General features: G+C 43.8%; 2 protein-coding genes across 2 annotated transcripts in view; one reads left to right on the top strand and one right to left on the bottom strand.

The window, feature by feature from the left end:
• The window catches only part of nalcn (sodium leak channel, non-selective), a 175149-nt gene extending 168971 nt beyond the window's left edge, over positions 1 to 6178 (bottom strand). Inside the window, exons 1-2 of the mRNA XM_068032929.1 lie at positions 6097 to 6178; positions 2254 to 2394 (exon numbers count right to left, since the gene is read on the bottom strand). Coding sequence (XP_067889030.1) covers positions 2254 to 2361 — 108 coding nt within the window. The 5' untranslated portion in view covers positions 2362 to 2394; positions 6097 to 6178. The remainder of the gene's footprint in view (positions 1 to 2253; positions 2395 to 6096) is intronic.
• A 4383-nt stretch (positions 6179 to 10561) lies between these two features.
• The window catches only part of itgbl1 (integrin, beta-like 1), a 151413-nt gene continuing 146004 nt past the window's right edge, over positions 10562 to 15970 (top strand). The window contains exon 1 of the mRNA XM_068032928.1: positions 10562 to 10703. Within this exon, the coding sequence (XP_067889029.1) occupies positions 10624 to 10703 (80 nt within the window). The 5' untranslated portion in view covers positions 10562 to 10623. The remainder of the gene's footprint in view (positions 10704 to 15970) is intronic.

Genomic DNA, 15970 nt, shown 5'->3' with positions numbered 1-15970 from the left:
CAAGCACAGACAGAAAAGCCAATTTTGTTAAAAATTTGGTCATATAGAAGCAAGAATATGATAATGTATGAGTAAAAGCAAAATACTGCGGATGCTGGAAATCTGAAATAAAAACAAGAAGTGCTGGAACCACTCAGCAGGTCTGGCAGCATCTGTGAAAAGAGAAGCAGAGTTAACGTTTCGGGTCAGTGACCCTTCATGTATGAGATCAGCTGGATGATATTTAAGGGCAATCTAGGTAAACACATGGGAGAAAGGAATGTAAGGGTATGCTGATAAGGTGGGAGGAGATTCGTGCAGAGCATAAACACCAGCAGAGACCTGCGGGGCAGAATGGCCTGGTTCTGTGCTGGACATTCTGTGTCACAACCAGAAGGAGGAGCTATGGCACAGCGTCCCTTTTTCCTACTCAATAATATTACAATTGTCAGCTAATGGAGTCGAGTTCAACATTTTAATAGGTGGCAGAGTGAAACTGCTGCCAACTGATCAAGACCTCAAATTCTCTTTTGATGGAGATGAATTAAAATCAAAAGCCTACCTAAAGGACGAGGAAATACCACAGCGTAGACAGTGCTGGCCAGAAAATTCTACTCAGATTATTAGGATCCATTAAAATAAGAGACCCTTCACCACATTCTGAGATAGATGTGCAATGCCTCCTTCTTTGAGATAGGGAACACTAACCTAGAAGTGGATTGTTTTCAGAAACATTGGGTCCACAATTCTGATGATGTCCCCATTCCATCAGAACCAAGGCAGAGAGAAACTCCTACCTGTTCTGAGCTTTTGGCATTAACCTGATGGTAAATAGCAGAATGTATTTACATACTCGTGGGAATCACAGAATCTTACAGCACAGAAACTGGTCATTAAACCCATCATGTCTGTGCCGGTTCTGTCCAATTTACTCCCACACCTTAGGTTTTTCACCAAAACCCTGAAAATTAGTTCTCTTCAAATACATGTTCCACTATCTTTTGAAAGTTACTTTAGAATCTGAGCTCACAATCCTTTCAGGTAGTGAGTTTCAGACCATAATCTGTGTGAAAAAATTCTCCTCATTTCCCCCTGTATTGCTTTCACCAATTATTTTAAATCAACGATCTCTGGTTCCTGACCCACTTGCTACCGGAAACAGTTTCTCCCTATCGACTTGATCAAAACCCTTCATGATTTTTAACACCTCTATTAAATCTCTACTTAACCTTCTCTGCTCTAAGGAGAACAATCCCAGCTTCTCCAGTCTCTCCACATAACTGAAGTCCTTCAAAATTGGGACGATTTTAGGAAATCTTCTCTGTACCCTCTCCAGGACTCAATATCCTTCCTAAAGTGTTGCCCAGAACTGAACAAAACACTCCAGCTGAGGCCTGACCAGTGATTTATAAAGGATTAGTATAACTCCCTCGTTTCAGAGACAATCTGGCTAAATGCAGCGTGCAATATGTCACATATGGCAGAAGGGATGGTAGTGGCAGGGGATATTTGAAACAGGGCAAAAAGCCAGTTAACAGCCCAAGATGGGCCATGAATGGTCATGGGGCGGGGGGTGGGGTGGGGAGCGGGAGCGGGGGGATGGGAACGCATCAGGCAATACCTGGAGGAGAGGCAGAGACCCAGATATTTCATATTTTAGACATTACATTAATTGCAGATATAGAAAAGTTACTTTGAAGTAAACAACAACTTGTTCAACATAATTAAATATCCCAAAGCATTTAACATTAATGTTGTCAATAAAAAAAAATAATTTTGTCACTGAGCCAGTAAGGAGATAATAAGTGAGATGATCAAGAGCTTAGTCAAAGAGGTAGGTTTTAAAGGAGGAGAGAGAGAGAGGCAGAGAGGTTTAGGGAGGGAATTCCAGAGCTTAGGGCCCAGGCTGCGGAAGGGAAGGTTACCCACGGCAGAGCGAAGGAAATCGGAGATGCTCAAGAGGCCAGAATTAGAGGATCGCAGAGTCCTTGGAGGCTCGTAGGGCTGGAGGAGATTATAGAGATAAGGAGGCAATTGAGGGATTTGAAAACAAGGATAAGAATTTGAAAATTGAGGCGTTTAACCTGGAGCCAACGTACGTCAGCGAGCATAGCAGTGCTGGGTGAACGGGGCTTGGTGAGTTAGGATACGGGCAGCAGAGTTTTGGATGAACGGACACTGATGGAGAATGGAACCTGGGAGGTCGGCCAGGAGAATGTTTAGAGACTTCTGAACTGAAATATTTGTGAGGCCTTTGCCACAAATCAAACTTACCGGCTTGTTAATCCACAGAATATCGGCATTGTCTGTGAGCATTTCATCAGGTCCAAAGTCTGTGACAGGCTGACTCTCCACTCTTGAACTTTGTTTCCGTTTCAGCATCTTTGAAATGAACTTTTTCTAAGAAATAGAATTCTGTCAACGTAAAAAACAGGAAGACAAAAATAACACATCTCTCCTGCCTCCGCCCTATCAGACATTCCCTGTTGCTCCTACCTCTCCTTCCCCCCTTTCCCTGCCTCTGTACTTGCTTAAAACTTGTTCAATCCCTAACTTTTTCCAGTTCTGATAAAAGGTCTTCAACCTGAAATATTGGGCTGAAATTTTACCAGCCCTCTGGGGACGGGTTGGGAGGGAGAGGTGTCCGTAAAATGGCGAGGGAAGGTGAGGGGTGGAATTCCTGGCATCTTCCCATTGCCATGCCATTGACCCAGCACAAGGGAAGGTGGAGGATGGCCCTCCTGCCCAGGGGCCAATTGAGCCACTTAAGTGGCCAATTAAGGGCCTCTTCCCACCACTGCTGGCATTTTACCAGCTGTGGGAGGGCCCTCCACCATGTGGACAAGCAGCCAGCTAAACCCTGTGGCTTCTCAGTGGGCTGGGGGTTGGGGCACCCTCTTATTCGGGCACCCTTTGGCCCATGGACGGACCCCTCCGGTGGCAATGGTTGTCCCTGTGGCAATGGTGCTGCCTGCCCTCACCAACACCTGCCCCCAACCCCTCTCCATGGTTATTTGACTGGCCCCAGTGCGGCCAACGCTCCCGGTGGCGCTGCTGAGCTGCCGGCCATCTGATTGGCTGGCAGCTGCTGGGGGCGGGCAGCAGCCAATTAATTGGCCCTCTGGGGATGGACCGCCGCAGGCAAGATGTGGTCCTGGGTCCCGCAGACCACCAAAGTGGAATTGCGCCCCCAACCACCTCCTCCTCCTTTCGGGCCAGTAGGTGGGACCCACGCTGCAATAACAAAATCCAGCCCATTGACTCTGTTTCTCTCTCTACAGATGCTGCCTGACTTGCTGAGTATTTCCAGCATTTTCTGTTTTTATTTCTGATTTCCAGCATTCACAGTATTTTGCTTTTATATTGATGTCTATGGAGATTCTCTGGATCAGAGTGTGGAGTGAGTTATATTCTTAGTTTGCTGAATACTCCACCCTCATTCTCACTTTCTATCTTTTAATTGTAATTGGGAAGGCTGCATCCCCTCAGGAAACAAACAACAACAAAACCAACAGCATTATTAATCCTTAAATTTCACACTTATAATTTCTTTTTCATCAGTGGAACATCTGTGAAGTAAAAAAAAACACTTTTGGACGTTGCAGCATTTTCATTTTTCAGATGTCCAAACAAAGTGGTTAGCACCGCAGCCTCACAGCTCCAGTGACCCGGGTTCGGTTCTGGGTACTGCCTGTGCGGAGTTTGCAAGTTCTCCCTGTGACCACATGGGTTTCCTCCGGGTGTTCCGGTTTCCTCCCACATGCCAAAGACTTACGGGTTGATATGTAAATTGACCATTGTAAAAATTGCCCCTAGTGTAGGTAGGTGGTAGGAGAATTGAGGGAAGGTGGGGATGTGAGACGGAAAAAATGGGATTAATGTAGGATTAGTATAAAATGGGTGGTTGATGGTTGGCCCGGACTCGGTGGGCCGAAGGGCCTGTTTCGGTGCTGTATCTTTCTATGACTCTAATTGATCTGCAAACAAAAATAAAGTTCACAATCTCAGTAGTTCTCAAACCTTTTAGGCTGATGGACAGCTTTTCAAATAGATTAGTAATCACGGGCACCCCCGTCTAAATTATAATACTGGATATGAAAGCAAAGCAGTGTTTTAATATTACTTTGAGGAAACCAGCTATTTGCTTGTGTGCCACACTCAGTGCTCCTCCATACGTGCTCCCCTCCTAGGTGAGACAGGCAGCCCACACTGTGCTGCAGACGTGGTGATTACACCCCACTCCTGACTCCCACTTTCACATTATTTTGTGGAGCCCCTGGAAAGTCTCTACTGACCCCCAGGGTTTCTGGGACTCCAGTTTGAGAACCACTGCACTCTCTCACAGTAAAGAATAAAGTTAGATACCTCGTCCTCCAAGGATTCAAAAACGAAACCAAAGCCCAAAATAATCATTCTCATGCTGACAACAAAGTTCACAGGGTGCTGGGAGAGGGGCCTTTGCTAGTTTGGGGACAAGGGGGTGCTCTCACCTGCAGCCCCACCACCACCGCCCCCGATAAAGAACCTGTGAAGACGGGTGGAACATGGCCAGCTTAGATGTGTCAGATCTCTGCACACTTTGTGCCAGAACAGGAAAGAGTCTTGCTCCAAGCTCCACGTCAGGAGACTCATTTCAACATTAGAAACATAACAAATCGTCCCTCTGCTGTCTTCAGGTTTAATCCCAGCCTGGACCCCAGCCAGGTTTCACTTCAACTGGTTTTGGTGAGGCATGCTTGGTCAATATCCAAGACAAGCCATAGGCAGTGCCCTCACAAGTATGTATCCAGGCATATTCAGGCCCCGATCACATTTGTAGTCATTACAGCAACAACCACTTGTATTTATATAGCACCTTTAACATATTAAGATGTCCCAAGGTGCTTCACAGGAGCGTTATGACACTGAGCCACATAAGGTGAGATTAGGACAGATGACCTAAAGCTTGGTCAAGAGGTAGGTTTTAAGGAGCATTTTATTTTTTAAATTATTCGCTCATGGGATGAGAGTGTCGCTGGCTCGGCCAGCGTCAATTGTCCATCCCTAATTGCCCTGGAGAAGCTGGTGGTGAGCCATCTTCTTGACCCACTGCACTCCATGTGGGGTAGGCCACACCCACAGTGCTGTTTGGAGGAAAGAAAGAGATGCTTAGAGAGGGAATTCCAGGGCTTAAGGTTCAGGCAACTGAACGCACGGCCACCAATGGTGGAGTGATTAAAATCGGAGATGCGCAAGAGGCCACGGAAGGTTGTAGGGGTGGAGGAGATTATAGGGAGGGTCGAGGCCATAGAGGGATTTATAAACAAGGATGAGAACTTTAAACTCGAGTCATTTCTGGACTGGGAGCTAATGTAGGTCAGCGGACACAGGGGTGATGGATGAACGGGGATTTGGTGCGTGCTAGAATGCAGACAGCAGAGTTTGGAGGCGCTTAATATTACAGAGAATAGAATGTGGGAGACTGGCCAGCAGAGCACTGGAATAGCCAAGTCTGGAGATCACAAATACAGTGCCATGAATCAGTTATTTTCAGAAGATCAATTTTTGGTCATCCACAGAGGGACATACACTAAAACGACATTCTCACCATACTTACTATCTAGCTAGGAATTGAAAATGTGGAATTAGTATACAGAAAATTAATCTCAGCGCTCGAAAACAATTCCTATTTGCACCGACTCAAAACACAATTTCTGCTTTTGTTGGGGATGGCTGGGAGAAGGATGTTAAAATTATTACAAAAGATGAACGTGCAGAGCATCTTATTTGGGAAAGATACTTTAAAAAAAAATGTAAACGGCTCTGATTCCTGGGCCTGATTTAAGTCTGTCCTCATCTGCTTGCCTGAATGATGTAACCATGGCAACAGCCCTTTAAATCTGAGTTTATTCGTCGGCAAATGCATCTTTGGTCATCTGCATTCGCAAAATGCTGCAGCCTTTAACGCTTTTGCATCGACAAGGAAGGGCAAATTGTTGTAATTCTCGACCAACCTCTTCTTTAACGTCCCAGATATTTATTTGGAAGGTTGAATTGATGCTAAACTCAATGCCAAGACAAACCCTTCAATGAAATAGACTTGAAATGAGCAAGATGACAATTACACTCATCACCTACCTTCCGATTAATACCTTCAATGCGATGAAAGGGCCGTTTCTACATTTTTCTTTTTCCTCCACTAATTCTAGTAGAGACCTTGGTACCGGAAGTGCAGAGCCTTCTACTGAGAGGAGGCGGGACTTCCGGTGAGAGCAGGTGAAATTGCCATGAAACTCACCTGGTGGTGTTCCTTTCTCAATAAAACCACAAAACCTTGGCTTGTCCCCTGTGTCAGTCAATGGTAACCCTCATAGTCGTGCCCCCTTTGTAAGGGGGCACAACTAATAGAGAACTAAATCATAACACAAAGGAAACTTACAACTTAAAACAGTAAGATTATTGGCAAAAGATCAAGAGGTTACATGAATACTTTCTGAATGCAGCAGGTTGTTGTGATCTAGACAGCACTGCCTGAAAGGGCGATGGAAACATAAGTTACAGCACGATTACACCCCTTCAATGTATCTATGGCATTTGCCTCAACCACTCCCTGTAGTACTGAGTTCCACATTCTCCCCACTCTCTGGGTAAAGAAGTTTCTCCTGAATTCCCTGTTGGATTTATTAGTGACTGCCTTACCTGATGGCCTCTAGTTTCTGTCTCCCCCACAAGTGGAAATATCTTCTCTCCAGCTACCCTATCGAACCCTTTCGTAATGTTAAAGACTTCTATCAGGTCACCCCCGAGCCTTCTGTTTTCTAGACAGAAGAGTCCCAGCCTGCTCAGCAGATTTAATAATTTTCAAAGGGAAACTGGAGAAATACTTGGGGTGGAAAATTTACAGGGCTATGGGGAAAGAGAAGGAGTGTGGAACTAACTGGATAGCTCTTTCAAAGAGCCGGCACAGGTACGATGGGCTGAATGGCCTAATTTCTGTGCTGCATCATTCTGTAATTATGTTGCCACCTGTTCTGTTGACTCTGCCCTCCAGTCCTCAGGGGGGCCATTGATCGCAAAAGGTCTTAGGTACACTGCCTGACACCAAGTGTTCCCTCTCCAGGTCACCTGGGTACAGACAAAGCTGTGGAAGAGAGCTAGGCAGCCGGAGTGAACACAGCCACTGGCCAAGTCCATCTTGGACCTATGAGGGCCATCTTGGCCAGGTCCGGACCAAACCCATGAAGAGGTCATAGAATCATAGAATGATAGGGCACAGAAAGAGGGCATTCAGCCCATCGTGCCTGTGCCAGCTCTTTGAAAGAGTTATCCAATTAGTCCCACTGAGAAACAACAACAACTTGCATTTATATGGTGCCTTTAACATTAGTCAAACATGCCTAGGCACTTCACAGGAGCATTATCAAACAAAATCTGACACTGAGCCACATGTTTTCCCTTAACGGAGAAGTCAATAACCAGGGGGCATAGATATAAGGTAAGGGGTAGGAGGTTTAGAGCGGATTTAAGGAAAAAAAATTTCGCCCAGAGGGCGGTTGGAATCTGGAACGCACTGCCTGAAGAGGTGGTTGAGGCAGGAACCCTCACAACATTTAAGAAGTATTTAGATGAGCACTTGAAACGCCATAACATACAAGGCTACGGGCCAAGTGCAGGAATATGGGATTAGAATAGTTGGGTGCTGGATGGCCGCATAGACACGATGGGCCGAAGGGCCTGTTTCTGTGCTGTATAACTCTATGATTCTATAAAGAAATGTTAGTACAGGTGATCAAAAGCTTGGTTAAACAGGTAGGTTTTAAAGAGCATCTTAAAGCAGTAGTGTAGGTAGAGAGCAGAGAGGTTTAGGTAAAGAATTCCGGAGGTTAGGGCCTAGGCACAGCCACCAATGGTGCAGGGATAAAAACTGGAGATGCGCAGAATTGGAGGAGTGCAGAGATCATGTGGGGTGTGGGGCTGGAGGGGATTACAGAGATAGGGAGGGACATGGCCATGAAGGGATTTGCAAATAGGATGAGAATTTTAAAATTGAGAATCTGCTGGACCAGGTGCCAATGTAGGTTAGCGAGCACAGGGATGTGGAGATAATCTAACATCCCAAGGCGTTTCACAGGAGTGTTAATAAACAAAATGTAATAGCAATAGTATCAATATGCAATATGTGTACCATTGAAAGATAAGCATTTTATATCTAGCAGCACTTGGTAGGATGGAAAGATTGGCTGCACTTTACGAATATTTCTGGGCTTTGCTACCATAGCAGCGATGGTCTTTTCTATTTGTGTTGGGGTGGGAGTTCTGTATTTTAGCAGTACTGAGAGGTCTTGGAGAGGGTGCAGAGGAGATTTACTAGAATGGTACCAGGGATGAGACACTGGAAAAGCTGGGATTGTTCTCCTCAGAGCAGAGAAGGTTAAGGGGAGATTTGCAGAGGTGTTCAAAATTATGAAGGGTTTTGACAGAGTAATTAAGGAGAAACTGTTTCCACTGGCAGGAGGGTCAGTAACCAGAGGACACAGATTTAAGGTAATTGGCAAAAGAACCAGAGGGGGAGACGAGGAGAATTTTTTTTTTACACTGCGAGTTGTTATGATCTGGAACGTGCCGCCTGAAAGGTCAGTGGAAGCAGATTCAATAGTAACTTTCAAAAGGGAATTGGATAAATATTTGAAAGGGTAGAATTTGCAGGGCTATGGGGAAAGAGCAGGGGAATGGGACTAATTGGATAGATCTTACAAAAAGCCAGCACAGGCACAACGGGCTGAATGGATTCTCCCTGTGATGTAAGATTCTGTGATTCTGGGTTGTGATGATGAGGTTTCTGAGGTTTTCCAGCTTGGTGATGGAGAGGGGTGTATGTGGCAGGGATGGTGTGGTGCTGGTGGGGATCTTGTGTTCCGTCATTGTGTAGAAGAACTGGAGGTTTAGCAGAACCGGAGGATGGAATGTGAGGTATGGCTCACTGGTGGATACTTGAGATAGGACAGCAGTGAATAAAGGGATGGTGTGGACCAGACAGCAGTGAGACCATCTGAGAAATCGTTGCAAGCAATGGATTCAGAGTTTTGGAATTGGTTCCTGGATGTGTAGGAACATAAGAACAGGTGGAGGCTATTCAGCCTCTCAAGCCTGTTCTGCCATTCAATTAGATCATGTCTGATTTGTATCTTAACTCCATTCAGCCACCTTGGTTCTGTAACCCATGATATGCTTACTCAACAAAAATCTATCAATCTCAGTTTTGAAATTTTCAATTAACCCCCTGTCTCAACAGCTTTTTGGGGGAGTGAGTTCCAGATTTCCACTACCCTTTATGTTAAGAAGTACTTCCTGACATCACTCCTGAATGGCCGGGCTCTAATTTTAAGGTTCTGACCCTTTGTTCTGGACTCCCCCCACCAGAGGAGATATTTTCTCTCTATCGACCCTATCAACTCCTTTAATCATCTTAAACACGTCAAGTTAAACCTTTTAGACCTGGTATCAAGAAGCAGTTAGACATAGCTCTTGGGGTGAAAGGGATCAAAGGATAGGAGGGGGGGAAAGAGGGAACAGGTTACTGAGTTGGATGATCAGCCATGATCATAATGAATAGCGGAGCAGGCTCGAAGGGCTGAATGGCCTACTCCTGCTCCTATTTTCTATGTTTCTATGTTTCTATCTGGTATGTATCTGTCTATCTATTTCCTTCTCAATGCCCTGAGGGGCTGGTGCTGGGTCTAGTCCTAGAATAGCTGCAGTCTTTATGGTGATCTGGGCTCAGAAATGGTGTAGGGTCAGAAATTACAGGATTTTGATGGAGCAACGAAGAAGGAACAGCAGTGTATGTGAACAGCAGTGTATGTGAACAGCAGTGTATGTCCGAATCAGGATGCCTTATGACTTGGAGGGGAACTTACAACTATTGGAAGCAGTGCATTCTGGACAAATGATCACACAAGCCTTACAAGGATGGAGGTTGGTGTGGCCACCCTTATAGAGTGAATGCTAGTCTGTAACACCATCTCCTTCCTTGGCGGTTATTGAAGGCAACATATCTGTTACCTACTGATTGATCAGAACTCTCATGGGCTGAAATCCCTGTCGAGGGCAGAAAGTGGGCAACTTGGCTGGTGGTGAATGCAATTTGCGCTGGATCTCAGTTTGCGAGGATTCTTATTCATTTTCGTAGGTAGCCATAAGAATGGGGAGGGGCTGAGGGGAGGGAGGGGGAGGGTGCGGGGACTCTCAGTGGATCTTCTAGGGAGTAATCCGTTCTATATTCAATGCTTAATACCAAAGCTGGAAACACACACATTTTCCATGGACAAGTTGTAAATAAAAAGGAGACCTAGTTTTTCCACAGATTTGCTAAATTTTGTACTTGCTGACTGCAAGCAATGAACCATCTGGTTGGAACAAGTGTTTCTAATTATCTTCCCTACATCTCTGGAATTTGGTTCTTTGGCACTAACGTTCCGCCTTGCTCGTTTCCACACGGCCAAAACTAATCAGATACACTTGCATGAGTACAATAATAAGCCAATAAAGATTTAAGGCGGTCTTGGCTAGTTTGAAATCAGCTTTAGTTTTGCCGTCTGCCCATTAGAGAATGTCCGAGGCGCCTGCAGACATTAAAAGTTTAATTTTGTCACCTTCAGCCTAAACATGCACGCAGACGTTCTGGTAAATTCCATCGTTTTGCTAAGTGTTGTGTTTGTTTCTCAAAGCTTCTTGCAGTCTGCAAGGTGAGTACAGCACTCCTGGAGTGCTTCATTATCTGTTATTATGGACATCTGTTAAACTCTTATTTAATAGGATTGCAAAATACCAGGAAAAAACTTTTGACGGCTGTGTAATGACAGCGCTACATGTAAGAGAATTATAAAAATAAACCAGGCAAGTACATATCTGCAAAAATAATAGAAATGCACGCATTGCTTTCTTGAAGAAAATTGTGAATTTGTACTAGAAATCACAATTAAAAATGAACAAGTTTCTTTATATCACCTTCTTGCATACTGTGCAGATTGGTAATTTTCTCATTTAAACCTGATATGAGACAAGATGACTTTGGATGTTTGACTACAGATTTTGTTACAATGAAGAGAAGGTGAAATTGTCTTAAGCAACATGTATCTGTTATCAAACAAACAATATAAATCCATCTTCTCAATTGATTATCCATTGTTACAGAGATGTGATAGGAACGAGAACGTTTCCATGATCTAGGGGATCTTACTACCACAGTGTTCAGTCAATCGATAGTTAGAATCATCCCATTAACTTCAATATTGGAATATGTTTCCTGATATATATTTAAAATAAGAGTTTATTATTTTTGCTCACCTCTTGAGAAGTTGTGAGAGATTTTGAATACCATTTGGAATTAAGTACTGAAGCAATTGATTTGAAAAATATTATGAAAATACTTCTATGATGCAGAAATTATTAATAGTTAAAGTTACTCGAGGTTATTAGTGTTTGAGGTATAAGGGCTTCCCTGGTAATTTAAAAAGGCAGGGATTAGGGTGAACGAATCCTTAATATGACTTTTGATGCACTAACAGCAATATATCAAATCAAAAGGGGAAAGCATAACGCATGAAGATAGCAAAACAGTTCTGACATAAAAATGCAATGGCAGAGTAATTTACTGTCTGGTAATTTAGTGCTAGCGATAAAATAAACCACCTAGTGATAAATTAAGTGAATTCATTATACTTCAAAAACAGAAAGTCAACCAATTAACCTTCGCTAATGAGTCTGGTCCAGTGATTTCCTTTCATTTGTTCTCAGGTTGTGGGCAGTGCCGGCAAGGGTGGCATTTATTACCCATCCCCTAGTCGCCTCTGAGTCAGAAAGTCATAGGTTCAAGTCCCACTCCAGGGACTGGAGCACAAAAATCTAGGCAGACACTCCCCGTGCAGTACTGAGGGAGTGCTGCACTGTCAGTGGCGCCATCTTTCAGATGAGATGTTAAACCAAGGCCCCATCTACCCTCTCAGGTGGATGCAAAAGATTCCATTTGGAAGAAGAGCAGGGGAGTTCTCCCCTGTGACCCGGACAATATTTATCCCTCAATCAACATCACAGAAATAGATTACTGAAACAGATGATCTGGTCATTAGCACATTGCAAAGAGAAAACAGGAGTAAAACTTCTAAATTGGGGGAAGGCAAATTTTACAAAACTGAGAGGTGAGATACAGCTCCTTGAAGGAAAACCAGTGGCAAACCAGTGGGAGGCATTCAAAAGCGAGATACTACAGGCACAGTGTAGGCATGTCCCCACAAAGATAAAGGGTGGTTCTGCCAAATCTAGAGCCCTCTGGTTATCTAGAAGCTCACAGGGTAAGTTAAAGCAGAAAAAGAAAGTTTATGATGATCACAAAAATCTTAATACTTCAGAAAGCCTAGAGGAGTATAGAAAGTGCAGGGGTGAAGTAACAAAGGAAATTAGAAAAGCAAAGAGAGGATATGAAAAATTATTGGCAAGCAAAATCAAGGAAAACCCAGAGATGTTTTATCAGTACATTAAGAGCAAGAGGATAACTAAGGAAAGGGTAGGGCCTATCAGAGATGTACAGGGGAACTTATGCATAGATGCAGAAGATGTGGGCAGGGCTCTTAATGAGTTTTTTTGTCTCTGTCTTCACAAAGGAGAGGGTTGATGTAGACATTATAGTTAAAGAGGAGGAGTGTGAAATGTTAGATACGATAAGCATAATGAGAGAGGAAATACTAGAGAGTCTGACATCCTTGAAAGTGGATAAATCGCCAGGGCCGGATGGATTGCATCCCAGATTGTTAAAGGAAGCCAGGGAGGAAATAACAGATGCGCAGAGGATCATCTTCAAATCCTCACTAGATACAGGAGAGGTACCAGACAATTGGGGATCTGTGAACGTTGTCCTATTGTTTAAAAAGGGCGTGAGAGATAGGCCAAATAATTATAGGCCGGTCAGTCTGACCTCTGTGGTGGATAAATTGTTAGAATCAATTCTGAGGCACAGGATAAACTGCCGCTTAGAAAGGCATGGATTAATCAGGGATGGTCAGCATGGATTTGTTAGGAGATGGTCATGTCTTACTAACTTAATTGAGTTTTTTGAGTAAGTAACAAGGTGGATTGATGGGGTAATGCTGTGGATGTGGTCTACATGGAATTTAGTAAGGCATTTGATAAGGTCCCACATGGCAGACTGGTCAGTAAAATGAAAGCCCGTGGGATACAGGGGAATGTGGCAGGTTGGATACAGAATTGGCTCAGTGACAGGAAACAAAGGGTAGTAGTCAACGGATGTTTTTGCAAATGGAAAGCTGTTTCCAGTGGCATTCCACAGGGCTCAGTGTTGGGTCCCTTGCTGTTTGTGGTATATATTAATGATTTGGACTTAAATGTGGGAGGCATGATTGGGAAATTTGCTGATGACACAAAAATTGGCCGTATAGTTGATAGTGAAGAAGATAGCTGTAGACTCCAGAAAGATATCAATGGTTTGGTTGAGTGGGCGGAAAAGTGGCAAATGGAATTCAATCCGGAGAAGTATGAGGTAATGCATTTGAAGAGGACAAATAAAGCGAGGGAATACACAATAAATGGGAGGATATTGAGAGGGGTAGAAGAAGTGAGAGACCTTGGAGTGCATATCCACAGGTCCCTGAAGGTGGCAGAACAGGTAGATAGAGTGGTGAAGAAGGCATATGGAATGCTTTCCTTTATTGGCCGAGGTATAGAATTCAAAAGCAGGGATGTAATGCTGGAACTGTATAAAACGCTGGTTAGGCCACAGCTGGAGTATCGCGTACAGTTCTGGTCACCACATTACAGAAAGGACATAATTGCTCTGGAGAGAGTACAGAGAAGATTTACAAGAATGTTGCCAGGGCGTGAAAGTTGCAGCTATGAGGAAAGTTTGGATAGTTTAGGGTTGTTTTCATGAGCACAGAGGAGGCTGAGGTGTGGCTTAATTCAGGTGTACAATATTATGAGGGGCCGAGATAGAGTAGACAGGAAGGACCTGTTTCCCCTAGCAGAAAAGTCAATTACCAGGGTGCACAGATTTAAAGTGATTGGTAGAAGGATTAGAAGGGACATGGGGAAAAACTTTTTCACCCAGAGGGTGGTGGGTGTCTGGAATTCACTGCCAGGAATGGTGGTAGAGGCAGAAACCCTCAACTCTTTTAAAAGGTACCTGGACATGCACCTGAAGTGCTGTAACCGGCAAGGCTATGGACCAGTTGCTGGAAGGTGGGATTAGATTGGGCGGCTAGTTTTTTCAGTCAGCACGGTGGGCTGAATGGCCTCCTTCTGTGCTGTAATTTTCATATGGTTGTATGGTTGCTGTTTGTGGGAGATTGCAGTGCAAATTGGCTGCCGTGTTTACTACATTATAACAGTTACTACACTTCAAAAGTACTATATTTGCTGTAAAGTGCAGTGTTTGATTGAACTAGGTTTGATTGTATTAGTCTGTCCATTGATCTGTGTTCATGGTGTTTGATTGCTTAAGCCTATGGTGGAGCTTAAGAGTTAAAACCAAAATTAAATGACAGAGCTAGAATCTTCTGCAAAAAACACACTGACTGCTCTGAGAAGACATAGTACTGAGATCTAGTTAGAACTGATATATTTTACAGTGCTGTAAATAAACCAGTTTGTGATTTAATACAAATGCGATATTTGCATTGCTCCGATATAAATTAGATATACATAATATATCCATCAACCCAGCGTAAACACAACATAAAGTGCTTTGGGATGTTCTGAGGTTGTAAAAGGAACTATATAATTGTAAGTCTGTTTTTTGAGAAGGTGGTGGGCTGTTCCCGAACCTCCAAAACAAAACTAGTGAGAAATTAAGGGTCAATTGTGAACAAAATCAGTAATTCTTGCATTTCATTTGATGCCGAAAATTTATATCATAGAATTTAAAAAAACTATAGTTGGCAAATTTGTTGATTGACTTGACTATTGGTTCAATAGAAACAGATCACGACACCCAGTACTGGATGAGCAGAAATGTCCTCCAATTAAATATTGGGCAAACCAAAGCCATTGTCTTCAATCCCTGCCCCAAGCTCCATTCCCTCGCCACTGACTCCATCCCTCTCCCTGGTCTCTGAGGCTGAACCAGACTGTTCATGTCCTTGGTATCCTACTTGATCTTGAGCTGAGCTTCCAACCCAATGTCTGCTCTATCATCCAGACCACCTACTTTCATCTCCATAGCATTGTCCATCTCTGTCCCTGCCTCAGCTCATCTACTGCAGAAATCTTCATCCATACCTTTGTTACTTCCAGACTTGATTATTCTAATGCTCTTCTGGCCGACCTCCCATCTTCCACCCTCTGTAAATTTGAACTCATCCAAAACTCTGTTGCCTGTGTCCTAGCTCACACCAAGTCCTGTTCACCTATTACCCCTGTGCTCGCTGACCTACATTGGCTCCTGGTCCAGCAAAGCCTCGATTTTTAAATAGTATTCAAACACCTTCATAGCCTTGCTCCTCCCTATCCCTGTAACCTCCTCCAACCCTAGAAACCTTTGAGAACTCAAATTCTGGCCTCTTGCACATACCCCATTTTAATCGCTCCACCATTGGCCCTCAGTTGCCTAGGCCCTAAGCTCTGGAATTCCCTTCCTAAGCCTCTCTACCTCTCTCTACTCCTTTAAGATGCTTCTCAAAACCTACCTCTTTGATCAAGCTTTTAGACATCAGACCGAATATCCCCTTATGTGGCTCAGTGTCAAATTCTGTTTGATCATGCTCCTGTGAAGCTCCTTGATGTTTTACTTTGTTAAAGGTGCGATAATAAATGCAAGTTGTTGTGATAGTGTGTTTACATAGTGGAAGGTATGATTAGATAGTGTCATGTTAACTATTATGTTTAATTATAGAATAGAATCTTACAGTACAGAAGGAGGCCATTCAGCCCATTGTGTTTGTGCTGGCTCTTTGAAAGAGTTATTCAATTAGTCCCACTCCCCTGCCTTTTCCTTATAATGCTG

This window comes from Heterodontus francisci, chromosome 6, assembly GCF_036365525.1.
Source record: "Heterodontus francisci isolate sHetFra1 chromosome 6, sHetFra1.hap1, whole genome shotgun sequence".
NCBI classification, from domain to species: domain Eukaryota; kingdom Metazoa; phylum Chordata; class Chondrichthyes; order Heterodontiformes; family Heterodontidae; genus Heterodontus; species Heterodontus francisci.
This window is presented reverse-complemented; position numbering and strand designations above follow the sequence as displayed.